The sequence below is a fragment of the Anguilla rostrata genome, chromosome 11 (genome assembly GCF_018555375.3).
Source record: "Anguilla rostrata isolate EN2019 chromosome 11, ASM1855537v3, whole genome shotgun sequence".
Taxonomy (NCBI): domain Eukaryota; kingdom Metazoa; phylum Chordata; class Actinopteri; order Anguilliformes; family Anguillidae; genus Anguilla; species Anguilla rostrata.
Window position 1 is genome coordinate 13,165,203 of NC_057943.1, and position 14,028 is coordinate 13,179,230.

The 14,028-nt window shown below is 46.3% G+C and overlaps 1 protein-coding gene across 3 annotated transcripts; it reads left to right on the top strand.

The window, feature by feature from the left end:
* Positions 1-300: 300 nt before the first annotated feature.
* On the top strand, positions 301-13,883 carry LOC135233969 (ras association domain-containing protein 5-like). Of its 3 annotated transcripts, XR_010324001.1 has the most exons (6): positions 301-971; positions 3,366-3,481; positions 10,036-10,288; positions 10,550-10,671; positions 11,295-12,812; positions 12,871-13,883. XR_010324001.1 is itself a non-coding variant. In XM_064297995.1 (5 exons), exons 1-5 carry the CDS (start codon positions 746-748, stop codon positions 11,445-11,447), a joined length of 870 nt encoding a protein of 289 aa, XP_064154065.1. In that variant the 5' UTR covers positions 301-745; the 3' UTR covers positions 11,448-13,883. The 3 variants fall into 3 exon arrangements, 2 of the variants coding, with proteins under 2 accessions (XP_064154065.1, XP_064154066.1); XM_064297995.1 differs by having other exon boundaries at positions 11,295-13,883; XM_064297996.1 differs by lacking the exons at positions 301-971; positions 3,366-3,481 and adding an exon at positions 4,827-5,458 and having other exon boundaries at positions 11,295-13,883.
* Positions 13,884-14,028: the final 145 nt, after the last annotated feature.

Here is a 14,028-nt window from a genome sequence, read left to right on the forward strand (position 1 = left end):
AACAGTCTACTGCTAGCGTAGGACATTGCATGTGTGTGTGTGTGTTAGTGTACGAGGGTGTGTGTGTGTTTTAGTGTGAAGCCTGCTCAGTTGTGCTTTCTGTTAAGCAGGTGTGTTGTGTGGTGTTTGGGTTTGTGCGCTTGTGCCTTTAAGAAGTGCGTGAAAGTATGCCATGTGGAGTGCATGTGGGTGCTGTGTTGCCTCTGAACACCGTGTTCTGTGGGAAAACCAGGGTACAGAATGCAGACGGAGAGAGAGAGAGAGGGAGAGAGGGAGGGAGAGAGGGGAGGGGCAGATGAGCGTAGAGAGAGATACTTGACGTAGACTAGCATGCCCACTGTCTGCTGTATGTGTTGCTGGTATTATTTCTTGCATTGAATTTGTGACCTGATTTGTAATCGTCTGCGCTGTGATGTGGTGCTGCTGGAGCTCTGTGTGAGAGCGGGAGAATCTGCAGGCAGAAGAGAGAGTGACGCACACTCAGGCAGGGAGAGGAGGTGTAGAAACGACAAGGAGAAAGAGGGAGGCTGAGCAGCAAAAATAGAGAAGTGTCAGGACAGGATTGAGAAGAGAAGAGCGGGAAGGAGTGAACATGGTTTGGTAGGTTCCAGTACGGAAGGTAGTGTGTGCGGTGCATGTGTGTGGTGCGTGTGGCGTGTGTTGTTTGGTGTTTGTGTAGCGTGTGGGCGAGAGGGTGTCAGAGCTGGGACGATGGTGTGAGGATGCTACTCGTATCCGCGCCAGCATGTCGTTGGTGGGCAGGGGCAGTGTGGAGCTGCTTGGTCAGCATGGCACCGGTTACCGTAGCCAGATAGCGGCCGGCATCATGCCAGGGCGGCCCATGGACTGCTTCAGGACCGTCTCCAAACGGATCGGACGCCTCTTCCGCCGCCTGCCCAAATCCAGGTCCTGGTCGGATAACCTGAAGCTGATTGACACGCCCAGCAAGTCCTACTCCCTCACTCTCTCAGGTAGGAGATGCACTCCCCCTCACCCTCTCACCTGCTCAGGTAGGAGGTGCACACCCCCTCACCCTCTCACCTGCTCAGGTAGGAGATGCACACCCCCTCACCCTCTCACCTGCTCAGGTAGGAGACACACCCCCTCACCCTCTCACCTCCTGAGATAGGAGACACACCCCCTCACCCTCTCACCTGCTCAGGTAGGAGACACACACCCCCTCACCCTCTCACCTGCTCAGATAGGAGACGCACACCCCCTCACCCTCTCACCTGCTCAGATAGGAGATGCACTCCCCCTCACCCTCTCAACTGCTCAGATAGGAGACGCACACCCCCTCACCCTCTCACCTCCTCAGATAGGAGACGCACTCCCCCTCACCCTCTCACCTGCTCAGATAGGGGACGCACACCCCCTCACCCTCTCACCTCCTCAGATAGGAGACACACACCCCCTCACCCTCTCACCTGCTCAGGTAGGAGACACACACCCCCTCACCCTCTCACCTCCTCAGATAGGAGATGCACACCCCCTCACCCTCTCACCTGCTCAGGTAGGAGATGCACACCCCCTCACCCTCTCACCTGCTCAGATAGGAGACGCACACCCCCTCACCCTCTCACCTGCTCAGGTAGAAGATACACACCTTCTCACCCTCTCACCTGCTCAGATAGGAGATGCACACCCCCTCACCCTCTCACCTGCTCAGGTAGGAGATGCACACCCCCTCACCCTCTCACCTGCTCAGGTAGGAGATGCACACCCCCTCACCCTCTCACCTGCTCAGGTAGGAGATGCACACCCCCTCACCCTCTCACCTGCTCAGGTCGGAGATGCACACCCCCTCTCCTGCTTGGGTAGGAGATTCTCACTCCTCACCTGTTCTGGTAGGAGAGACTCCCCTTTGGTCAGGAGTAGCTGTGTGTGTTATTGCCCAGCCGTCTGAAACACAGAACGGCATGCGTCCTCTAAAGCAGCGGTCCCCAGTCCTGGTCCTGGAGAGCCGCAGGGTCGGCTACTGATTGTTGTTGCTCAGTACTTGATCAGTTACAGCAGCTGATTACATGGCTAACTCTTGGGTCTGAATCAGTTGCTGATCTTAAGGCAAAAACCAAAACCAGCAGACTGGCTCTGTGGGACAGGCCTGAGGATCACCGCTTTAAGGGAACAGGACTGCTGTTTGTACCGGGGACATGCAGCCGAGGCTCTGAGCGCTGGGATTCAGAGAAATGCCGCGGGAGGGAGACAATAGAGACTGGAGCGTTTGTCCCTGTCTGTGACGTGGGCACGAAAGAATGAAGAAGTCATTACAACAATGTACTCGAGCCCCGATCGCCATGGAAACCCCCTAAAGGCTTGTGGGATGGGAGACCCCTGAAATTCCGCGGAGCGTGGAACAGGGATGACCTGCTCCCCAGTCATGATGACTGCTGCTTTGTTGAATCTTTATCATTCTTATTCATGTGTGGATTTGTGTAGCATGAATAATTACCCGAGCCAACTAGTAAATGTAACTTTTTTTATACGTGTCCAGAATCTGTACAGCCATTTTGGATCTAAATTTAGTCCCTATATTTCAAAAGCTATTTTGAATACAGAACCCAAACTTCAGACTTAAAATAAATGTATAAGGAATGTGTATATAATTATTGACCAGAATTGAATGGTGCGTTTGGCTTGTAATTCAGAGATTGCAGGTTCAGGTAAGACTGTATCTGTGTTTCAACCACTGTCTGTCAGTATCTGTCCTCAGTTTCCTTATTAGCAGTGCGTTGTGGGGAGTTGTAAACTGTGTCGATTGCACCACTAGATGGAGACAGGTGCAGCAAAGTGCTGTTATTTCTTTCCCTGCAATTCTACAAGGGAATTTACTTATATTGGATCAATAGTGCCACTGCTCATCACAGGAAAAAAAAATATTTTGGCTTTCAAAAAGGGGGTGCTTATCTGGGGAAAAATAAACAAATAAAAAATGGTTCGGACAGTAACATTCTTCTAAAATAGTTATTGAACCAGAAGAAGGCTGATGCATTTCTGAAATAGACTCCTTTGTCAGAGCTCTGATGAAAAAAATCTTCCTCCGAAACACATTACTGTCCTTATGGTTTGATAAATATTTTAAAAGGGTGATGCTGTCTGAACCTTTTTTTGCCACATACTATTTACTTATTCTTGCATGCCTACAACCTGACCATAATCACATATGTGCCCTGATACATTGTGTATCCACATAAATTACATTTGTGAAGTCGTCCTTTCTTCCTGCTTTTGTCTCCTGTGTGGTACTTTGCATGTATTTTCCAAGTTGTGTTTTGTTGTGCACTGTCCCTAATTCCTGATTGGTGCTCTGTGTGCTGTTCCCAGCTCCTGATTGGTTGCATTCTGTTGTGTCACATTTCCTCCAGACAGCAGCTACCCATGTCTTCTGGAATGCCCTGGACTCGTCCAGAAGGATATAAACTGGAATGATGGACAGACAGAGGACGCCCCGCCCCCAGGGACATGCTCAGTCAATGACCAGGTAAGCGACACAGTCTTCCTCAAAGGTCACAGAGAAGTTATGTATTGCACAGCATCTGGAAACATGAGAAATTGTGCTACTGCAGAAATGCATCAAAGGACATGCCAGGGGATAGGGGGCGCTGCAGAGCACATGTGGGATTCTCACAAAGCTTAAGAATATACCTCAATACAGAGAGTATTTGTTTAAAGGGACTGTCTGCAGGGTTAGATGCATTGTGTGTCGGGCAGGAAGTTATTAAGGGAAGGCGCCGGATCAGAAATCAAAATATCATCACTGCGTGTGTGTCTGTGTGTGTGTGTGCGCACGCACATGCAAGTGATAGAGAGACACGGAAATGCAGGATTAATAGAAAATAGCAAATTGCTGACAAACTTAATACTCTGTTCACTGTGCAAATGAACCTTATAGCAGGAGGGAGTATTTCTCAAAGGAACAGCTGTGGTTCCTTTGCCTGCCTGCCTTAAATTGAGCTGATTGGCTGCCTGATGAGTCAGTAAACATTCTCTAAAAGGCAGCTTTGATTGGCTGTCTGATCTGCGCTCAGTCCGTGTCATGCGTCATATTGTCACGGCTGACTTTGGTAGGGTTCGCTAGCTATTCAAATCACAGTGTTGCAAAGTGTGTTGATTGCATTTATTTGCATAATTTATGCACTCCACATTTTAAATTGACAAACTAAGGCTACGTTTACACTGCACATCTTGATGCCCAGTTTCACTTTTTGCCTGTATTGTACACATGGACTCAGTTGACAAATGTAGGCTGAATAATTTGCTCTGGGTAAGAATGCTAAATGCTGAAATGTGTGTAATGTATATCGCTCTGATTTATGAGCGCCCTCTGGTGTGTGATAACATCACTGCACTTGCACATGATGGCTCACAATAGGCCAGTCCTTAGTGATGTTTATCGTGATCTTGCAGAACACCTTCATGCAGTTGTCCCTCCATCTGGAACAACTAGACACTTTAGTAGTTCCCCCCTTTCTTTATTTATTATTTTGGCCAGTAATTACAAGGTGCCTTGACAGAGGCTTCTATATACCAAAACTGTAGATTGAGCCTATTAAAATTAAAATAATTTTTATAAATCAGATGGGGGCAGTAGCTCACCTGAATGCGGTTATTTAAAAATGGTTTTACATTAATGTATTTACATGATTCTACATGGTCTTATGCACAGTGGTAACTGTGAAAGGACATGCAGATTGTGTGCGAAGAGATCTTCTCTCTCTCTCGTAGATGTGCATTCTCACTCCCTCTTTCATAGAGGAAGTGGCTTTGGCTGGGGCTGAGAGCAGTTACATGCAGGAAAGAGATAAAAGGGGGAGGGGCCTGTGCTCACGCTCGCTGTGAACTCAGAAGCAGACACACCACAGAGACGGAACAGGCGAGAGCGCGGGCACCGGTATGCTTCACTCTGCAGCCGTGAAAGAAGGAGGAAGAGTCAGGCTGTAGCTGAGACTGAGTGCAAAACAGGGAAAGACAGAGAGAGAGAAAGAGAGAGAGAGAGAGAAAAAGAGGGGAAAGAGAAGACATAGAGAGAGCAACCGGAAGTCCCGTTGAAAGTGTCAGACGCAGGTGCAATAGCGGAAGCGCCGCTCTCATAGGAGGAAGGTTGGACTGCAGCGTAACTCATACACCTGCCTGGTGTGGCTAATGTGTGGGTGTGAAGGCTACGTATCGCAAAGCGGAGAGAGACGGAACCTGCCGCGCCCCATCCTTTTTCTCTGGGACGTCCTGACACCTGCGCCATGAGAACTACTGACTCCTGAGAGGAATAGTGCTGCTACTTCACCCACACCCTGACCCCCCACCCCTCCCCCCCAAACCGAAGACCGAAGACCAGGCCTCCATGAAGGGAAGTATCAGCATGAGCAGCGGATACTGCAGCCAGGACGAGGAGAGCGACGACTTCGCCTTTTTCACCGCCAAAAGTTCCTTCTTCCACCAGGCACAACAGCAGGAGACCAAGGTAGTGATCAAAAGTGCCCACGGTGGGCCTGTTTTCAACCGGCAGCCAGCCAGTGGTGGGTCAGGAGCCAGTAAACGGTCCGTCTGTGATCAGTGAGCGGTCATCCCTGCGGTCATGGTCATCAGGGAAAGTTACTTGGCTGATGGAAAGTTTCTGAAAACTGTTATCTGCAGATTATCTGCTCAGTGTGTCTCCTACGCCGTCTTTAGCCTCGTGTCTGGGGAACATGGTGTCCTGCTGATCACTCTGAGCTGACTTTGTAGCATGTTCAGAGAGAGTCCGAGAAGGCAGAGCGCTGAATGTATTAATGTGCTGGAGTGTGTCATTCGAAAGAATGCATCCGCTCTGCTGCTGATACCGTTAAATGTTGATCAGCAATGCTTGTTAATGTTGGAATCTGAGGTGTTAGATTCACTCTACGCGGCAAGGCAGAGTTTAAACAGGAGTTGGCTGTGTAGTACACTCTTAGTTGTAGTTGTGTATACAATGTCGTTGTACACTTGAGCAACCAGCGAATCTTAGTCGATTCCGTCAGTATTCAGCTGTATAAATGCATTGTATGTAAATAGTGTAGTTTGCTTAAAGCCGAAATGTAATGTAATGAAACAGGATGTGATGGCGAGGGTGTTATAATGCAACAGCCTTGAGCAATCTGCTTTCTGCTCACACAAACCTTCCTGGAGCCATTTCAGCAAGAATGATTGTGGCTCCTCTAGTAAGTCTGCCGGCTGTGTTCCGGGGAACTGTCTTAACTGGTGTTTCGCACAGTGACCGAGAGACAGCCCATATCAGTGACTTCTCTCAACCTTCAAGATATATCGCCCATGGTTGGGGCCAATTTCAATTCAATTAGGCCAAGATATAAGCTAGATAGAATTCAGTGAATTAACTGAAAAATGCATTTTTAAATTCATGAATTGAATTACGATCCATTCCCTGACCTGATTGAACTAAACTCGAGTGTCACGTCTGCATTCTCCTCAGTCTACCATGAGGCATACAAGGTGAGAAAAGGTTTTCTGTTTTGTGCTGTATTTTCCAAATAATTTCTGGTCGTCAACACTCCCCACCTCCACAGCACTGATAAGCAATTCACCTGCCGCTTTGATCTACTGAAGGGCACACATCACAGAAAAATCAAAATGGTGGAGGCGAAGGCCGCTAGATTCAAGTGGGGCAAAAAGTTGTGCGTCAGAACTGTACAGCCGGTAGAAAAACATGCGCGGTGAGACACGTTTGTTTTTCCTCAGACCACATGCCCCTGTCAGCGGTAACGCTCTGTGCTCATGTTCTGCTAGCGTTCCGCGATAATGTGACGCTGCTGTGGTTCTGAATGAGTGAGACCGAACAGGCTGAGGAGGAGACGTGGACAGAGATTCAGATTTGGGTTGTGTGTGCGCGTGTGCATGTGTGTGTTTGTGTGTGTGTGCATGTGCATGCGCCAAAAACCATCACAGACACCACCACCCCCCCTCCCCCTCCCACCGCCGTCTGTCTTCCTCTCTGGGGTTTGACATGCGGAAGAACACACACCACTTTGTTTTCACAAGAGAAAATTGTACATGATAGTTTAGTTAATTACCTTCCTCCTTTTCCAGAATTAATTACAGGCTAAAACACAAAAAGATTGATTTTCTCAACAAGGCAAACCTTTGAATTTGACTGAAAACTGAGAATTTTGCTGATACAACTTTACTGATGAATATAACTGATCATAACATACATACATATATTGTATATTTATGTGAGACAGACCTAAAATGTATGCTCCTGTATGTCAGCAAGCTTCATATTTTAAAATGAAAAAATGTATTCTTGCATGATTTAAATGACATATTTGGCTAGCTGTGAGGTATTGAGAAATACAATATATTTCAGACCATGCAAGGCCAGTGGCATTGATGTGACACTTAAATATTCTGCAGAGTTGTTTGTTTGAAAAGTGTTTGATTGTAAACATGGAGGAATGACACTTTTTTTGGTGGTTAGCATGTAAATGTGCTGGAGGCACCCTCTTGGGGAAATGTATTGCAGTTGAACAGATGCTAGCTGTGCCTTTTAATCAGGTTTTGAAACTTTTTTAAAATTAGTTTTCCCCTCTGTTCTCGTGTGACTAATTTGATGGCTTCATTTTTGGTCTAGGGGAATGTTTTTGTTTTTGTTTTTTTTTGGTCGCGCAGCACTCTATCAGCGTTGTAATTGTGAGCAGTTTCCTGTCTTGTTCGTGCCTCCATGATCAGCACAATCTTGTGTGCAACATGAGTTAACCTACTGTATCGTAAATCTAATTTTAGAGAGTTTATAGTCTTATATAGATGGCTGACTGGTCCACCTGTAAGTTTTGCTATCCATCACAGTGATCTCTGCTGTAAATATACTAGGACTATGAAATTGCTTCCAGATCAGCAGTCTTAAATTTCCTCTGCAGTTAAAATCTTCTGTTCAGAGGACAGGACAGAAACTGTCTTTCTGAAGTGACATCCCCCAAGTTGACACATGACCTTTGAACTGGAAGTGCTTGGCCTTCCTGAACCCACTGGGGTTTGTGGTTTTGGCTGGAAAGTTGGTGGGTGCTGTGCAGTCGCTGATGAAAGCAGCAGCAGCAGAAATCTTCAGTTGAGATCTCTGGAGGAGCACGTTTGGAGCGCCTAAATGAGCCTCAGGCAGATGTTTGCCCATTTCCTGTCCTTTGGGTGGGTCCCCTTTTCGTCAAACTGGGTCCTCAGACTACACCGACATTCCTCAGCACGCTAAATGGTTGATTGGAAGAGATTGGGCACAAACCACTGACACATCCGCACTCTCCCTGTCTTCCCCCCCACCCCCCAAAATGAAACCAGTGGAGACAGTGACACTGACATTAAAGCACAGCTTTGCACTTCATGTGCAGCAAAAACACCCCAGCGTCATAATAAAAACACCCCACCTTCAGGGACCGTGCTTTATGTCATAAAGAGATCAATGGAGTTTTTTTATTTATTTATAGAAAGCCTGACTTAGACTCAAATGGCTGCAGTCACATATTTTTCAGTAATGTGCATTTTAGCAGAGGAAAGGGGTGATGGGGATCAAGCACAGAGCTCCAAATGAAAGTGATTCAGCTTCATTAAGCCCAATAAAATTTCATAGAAATTAGATTTCCTCTTCCTTTTTAATCTCACATTACCTCCTCTCTCTGTGTTGTCTGATGTCTCCCTCCTCAAAGCAGTCATTTACACAGGAAGTGCTGGTCTTGGTAATGGACAGCTCACTGGATCTCACAGATAATAGATCTAATCAAAGGGAAAGGGTTTCCGTTGTGCTGACTGAGGAATAAACAGGTTTTGCAAAGCATTGAATTTGCTTCCTGAACACTTTGCTCTGATCAACAAAATTCCTACTGGATCACACCCCTCCCCCTCTTGGTACATTACAAAAAATGTTAATCCTCCAAAAAAGCTAAAAAGGAACAAATGCTGATTTTCTGATTTCTGGAGTCTGGTGGCCACACTGTATCTTCTGGTTCCTCTGTGTCTTCTGAAGCTCAACCTTGAGATTCTTCTGCAGTCATTGTGGTGAATAGAGAACAAGACTGTTAATCCTCACAGCCGTCCCCCCTAATTCCAAACTCTTGGTGCTAGGAAAAGTAATATCTGAAGAATCTTCTAGAATCCTTGCTCATATAGAAGTGCATGCCCGCACATGAAAAGAGTAACAGACAAAGCTTGAGAATTTGAATCGCCAGACCTCTTGGTTGAACAGTATTACCCACCTTACCCACCATCAAATAGCAGCAGAAAGGCTGAGCACTGGACGCTGAAGCTATGAGGTCTGGTACAGCCTGCGGTGCTGTGTTTGTTTGTTTTTAAGAAGAGAAAGACTCTTCAGCCCCTCCTCCCCAGAGTAAGCATTCAGACAGGAAACCAAAACAGCCGTTTGAAGTTTCTCCTGCACCCTCCTTTCACACGTGAAATGGCGGCCTTTGTTGACTGATTTGGTGGTGGGAGGTGTGCTTTGTGGTCTTGGCAGTTTTGATTTGTTAACCTCCTGATCTAACAGTGATTTGGGAGCAGATAAAAAAAACTTTTAAAAATTATTTAGGCATGATGAAACTCCATGACTGATGGTCAAGGTCATAATGGCAAACTCCATCAAGACAATATGGAAGACGCATCAACATTGTAAGAAGTGTTACTTTTGGCAGACTGCACTGCAGTAGATTCATCTGATTCACAGCCATTAGCATAGCACATGCTCTTTGAGTCCCAGAATCCCACTGCTCTGTCACATCAGTCTTTCTTCTTAGCATAAATCCATCAGCACTCACTGAAATCGCTTCCTTAAGAACATAACATTGCTAACTTATATTTGTAGTTAATGCACTGGGCATCCTGCCTTTCATTTCAAGAGTGCACTTTTCTTTTCTTTATAATCAATTATCATCCCAAGCTTCTCTCTCCCCCCTTTCTCATTCTAATTCACATTTTCTCTCCCTCTTTCTCTCTCCTTCTCTCTTCCTGTCTCTCCTGCTTCTTGCTCTCATTCTCACTTTCACTCCCTCGCACTCTCTCTCTCTATCTCTCTGTCTCTGACTGCAGGGTACAGATGGCCCTCACAATGGTATTATTGAGGTCCACCTAAAGCTACGGAGGCCTATCTCCGTGGAGACGGATGGTGGGAGCTCAGACAGCAGCGCTGTCTCCAAACTTCAGGCCGAGGAGGTCAAGCGAATTCATGTGAGCAGCAGCACTACAGTCCAAGAGGTCATTCAAGGCCTGCTGGGAAAATTCAGCGCGCAGAACGACCCCTCCAGGTTCACCCTTTACCGCCAGACGCACCGCGACGGCCAGGGTGAGGCGCTGTTGTGTGATGTCTTCACCATCATCAGCATCATGAAAAAGAGTAGAATTTGTGTGTGTGTGTGTGTGTGTGTGTGTGTGTGCGTACGCACACACATGCACATGTATGTTTGTGTTTATACGTGAACTTGATCCTTAAGGTATGGAAGGACTGACAGAGTGCTCGAAACAGTGTAAAAAGGTGAAGAGATGAGCCTGGATTGGCTGAATGCCATGCCTCCCCTGTTCTCAGGTTGCTATGTTTCTCCATCAGATGTTCTCCAGAAGCTGTCCCTGTCAGAGCATCCCCTTTGTCTGCGGAAGGGGGCGCAGCCTGAGCCTGATTCAAAGCCGTTGACGTTCGAGCTGAGAGAGAATGACGCGGCAGGTGTGGAGGTCAGTGCTTACAAACAGTCCTGTCCGCAGTCTCTCTCCTTTACCGTTTGTAGCATGCAGACAAACACTCACATGCAGTGCCTTTTTTACTTTAGTATGAGGTAATAACTAAGTTGCAGAAATCAATCATTTGACAACTTGGCAAATGTAGGTATAGTCTCCTACATCTGATCAGATTTTGGTACAGCACGATGATTCTGCCATTCCCTGATTCAGTAATACCACAAGAATGCTGTTGCATTTTTTATCAAACGCTCTTGCTGTATCCAGCCATGATGACTGAGTGGTACACGTAGTGGTAAACTCTGGATTGTGTTATTAATAATAAATAATTAATACACTGTGGTTCTTCCATAATACTGTTTAGTAAATCGGTTTAGTAAAGTGATCTCATGGTGTGACGACCGTGCAGAAGGACTGAAAATTCTCAAAAGTGCTGTTTATGTATAATGTCAGAAAGAATGCCAGTTGATGCAATTCATGGTACAAAGTATGTGTGCAATGACCACTTCAGTAGAACGCACTGCTCCCGTGAGATGCTGTGCAGTAGCAGGGATACACTGATTGGAGGGGCAGTAATGAGTGACGCTTTCTTCATCTCCTCCCCCTCCCCCTCCCCTTAGTGGTATGCGTTCTCAGTCCCTGAGCTGCAGAACTTCCTGACGATCCTGACGAAGGAGGAGGAGCTACGGGTGAGGCAGGTGGAGCGCCGGTACAAGCAGTACCGGGAGAAGCTGTGCCAGGTGCTGCAGGAGGCACAGGGCAAGCCCGGGTAGAGCCACACCCACAGCCCAAGAGCCCCGCCCACAAAACAGGCCAATGTGGGGATTCGGCTGTGTTCAGGACACTCTCCACCAATCCCTGCCCCTCTCTGTGGATAAAGGCCAAAACTACTGCTGGGGGGCGGGCCAAAGATGCACAAACAACCAATGGGGGATGGAAAGGTGTGCTCAGGACAATCTAAGAAAAGCCCCGCCCCTCTCGGTGGATGAGGCTGCACACTACTGCTGGGGCAGGGCCAAGATATAGGAGGGGCATGTCTCTCCGGCTTTAATCGATTTCCACAATGGAGTTTGTGTAAGAGACCACAGCATGCCTCATATGTCAGTCTGTGTGGCAAGTCAGCGCCCATCTTTCAGAGATCTGAGGTATAAGTGGAAGTCAATTAAAATGGTATTTTTTGCCATGTTGGAGTTAGCTGATATGGATAATAAAAGCTAAACCAGGGCACAAGCACACAGCTGGGGCAATTTGCTGTGTTCAGGTTTGCAGAGCTCAGGGTGGGGGGATTTTGGATTTGTGAGCATTTCCTAACTGTCAGATAGAGGTTTTTGGAGAAAGAGTCCTTGTGACATGAACGTAAATCTACAAACTGGGCTGTGATTCTTTTTTGTATTTTTAATCCCCTCCTTTTGTCCCAATTTGGAATTCCAAATCATATTCATCATCAGCATTCATTGCAGCAACCTTTACCACTCATCTGAGAGTGCATATAAGCATTTGCTCTCCTCCAAAGCACACGATGCTGAGCACTGCCTCTTCACATACGTCAGGCTCGCACAGACACGAGTCAGAGGAAGACAATTCATGTGCAACCTGTCTCTTGATTATCCAGCAGGGGTCGCTAGTGAGCGATAAGATGCTACATGCAATTATGAATTTCCCTTGGCCTGCAAGCCATAGGCAGTTTCTCGATCCCATGCAGTGCCTTAACAGTATGTGCCACACCGTAGCCCTGACTGAGTTTCAATTTATTTCCAGACTCATAGCATGAAGTACTGATGTTGTGAACAGATCTCTCTCATCTTACTGAAGCTGACTTCATTCAGACATCCCACACTGTTCCTCACCTGCTGCCTTCCATTTGTAAAGTGGCCCTGTTTTTTCTCTGAGGGCAAAATGGCGCCTTTTTCTCTGTACAAACACCATTTCTGTATTCCACAGCATAATTAGATGCCAAGCAGGTTATTCACCCTCTTAATCGAAGTTTAATCAGTGAATTGGAGATTTATCTAAACAGAAAGTCAGTGGATGTGGGTGATAACTGCAGTGTTTCACAAGTGAGAAGCTCTTCCTCCTACTAGGTGTTGTATGAATGCTTAAACAGGAGTTCCTCTGGGCTTGGCCCTCTCAATAGAGAAGTGAGTACAGAAGCATTTGTGCTTCTCTCTTTCTGACTTAGTCAGACCATAACAGAAGGTGAGTACAGAGGTACTTTGTGCTTCTCTCTTTCTGACTTAAACAGACAGTAACTGGAGGTGGCAAACCATTTTATACTGAGCTGACAAACACCAGGTAGAAAGTTTCTCCATTCTCTACATCTCTGCTTAGGTGGAGTAAAAATCTGTGGAGATCAGCTGAACAAATGGTACTGTAGAGTGTACTTCTGCATACTTCATGAGGTTAAATGTTTCCAAGTACAAATTATAAGCACCCCACCTCACACAACCCAACAAGCGCATACACTTCTCACTGTTAGGAGCATGTGTATAAAGAGTTGTCAAAAATGGTGAAGTGTAAAATACTTATTTTTAATCCAGAAAAGGATTTTACTCCTCACCCAAAATGACACCTCTCCACGATTCATCCTTCCCTGCATGGGACCCTGGCCTTCAAAGCCCTGCTGTCCCTCCACAAACAGACACAGACCATGTGACACGTGACACACCCTGACAGTCAGAGTGGGTGTGTCAACTGCAGACCATGTGGGGGTTTGTGCCCTAGTCATGATGTAGGCAACCCTGTTGCCACAGATCCCCCCCCATCAAAATGCTTAGCAACACAAATTAATCATCAGGCTAATTGAAGACAGTCTGCCACAGCCACTCATCAATTCACCATTCAGACTCTGCAATCAGGCTCAGAATTAACTGATAATCAGACTACAATCAAGCTCATGGAGCTAAACTCAGACACATCTCAGGCACTCCAGGATCCGGGTTTTCAGGGTTTTCCGAGTTTCAGAGTCCATTAGCACTGTCTTCAGCCCCCCTCATTTTAATGCATTTATATTTTAAAAAAAAATAAATAAATAAATATCCTGTCATATATCAGGGTTGGATGCGTTGGAGGCAGTCCAAACATTTTTGTGTAATTTCCCGCAGGATGCAGTGCGTAGATGTGGTTGACTGCTGCGTATATGTAATCATTTTTGAGAAATAAATGTGTACAAATGTCTGTAAAGCTAGTAAATAAAATATAAATCCATTTTACAGACTTGTGAATGCTCATTTTACATGTACTGCAAGGGCATTTATTCACTACTGGAATGACACCTGACGTTAATATGTGGTCAATTTATCAATTTTTGTATGCATGTTGTGCATAAAAACCTCTAAGAAACACAAAAGTTCTGTA

Excerpts from the sequence above, each read along its gene's own strand:
- LOC135233969 (XM_064297995.1), top strand. The coding sequence starts at position 746 with ATGTCGTTGGTGGGCAGGGGCAGTGTGGAGCTGCTTGGTCAGCATGGC. Across the intron at positions 972-3,365 it reads CTACTCCCTCACTCTCTCAG|ACAGCAGCTACCCATGTCTT; the intron begins GTAGGAGATGCA and ends CATTTCCTCCAG. Across the intron at positions 10,289-10,549 it reads GACGCACCGCGACGGCCAGG|ATGTTCTCCAGAAGCTGTCC; the intron begins GTGAGGCGCTGT and ends TTTCTCCATCAG.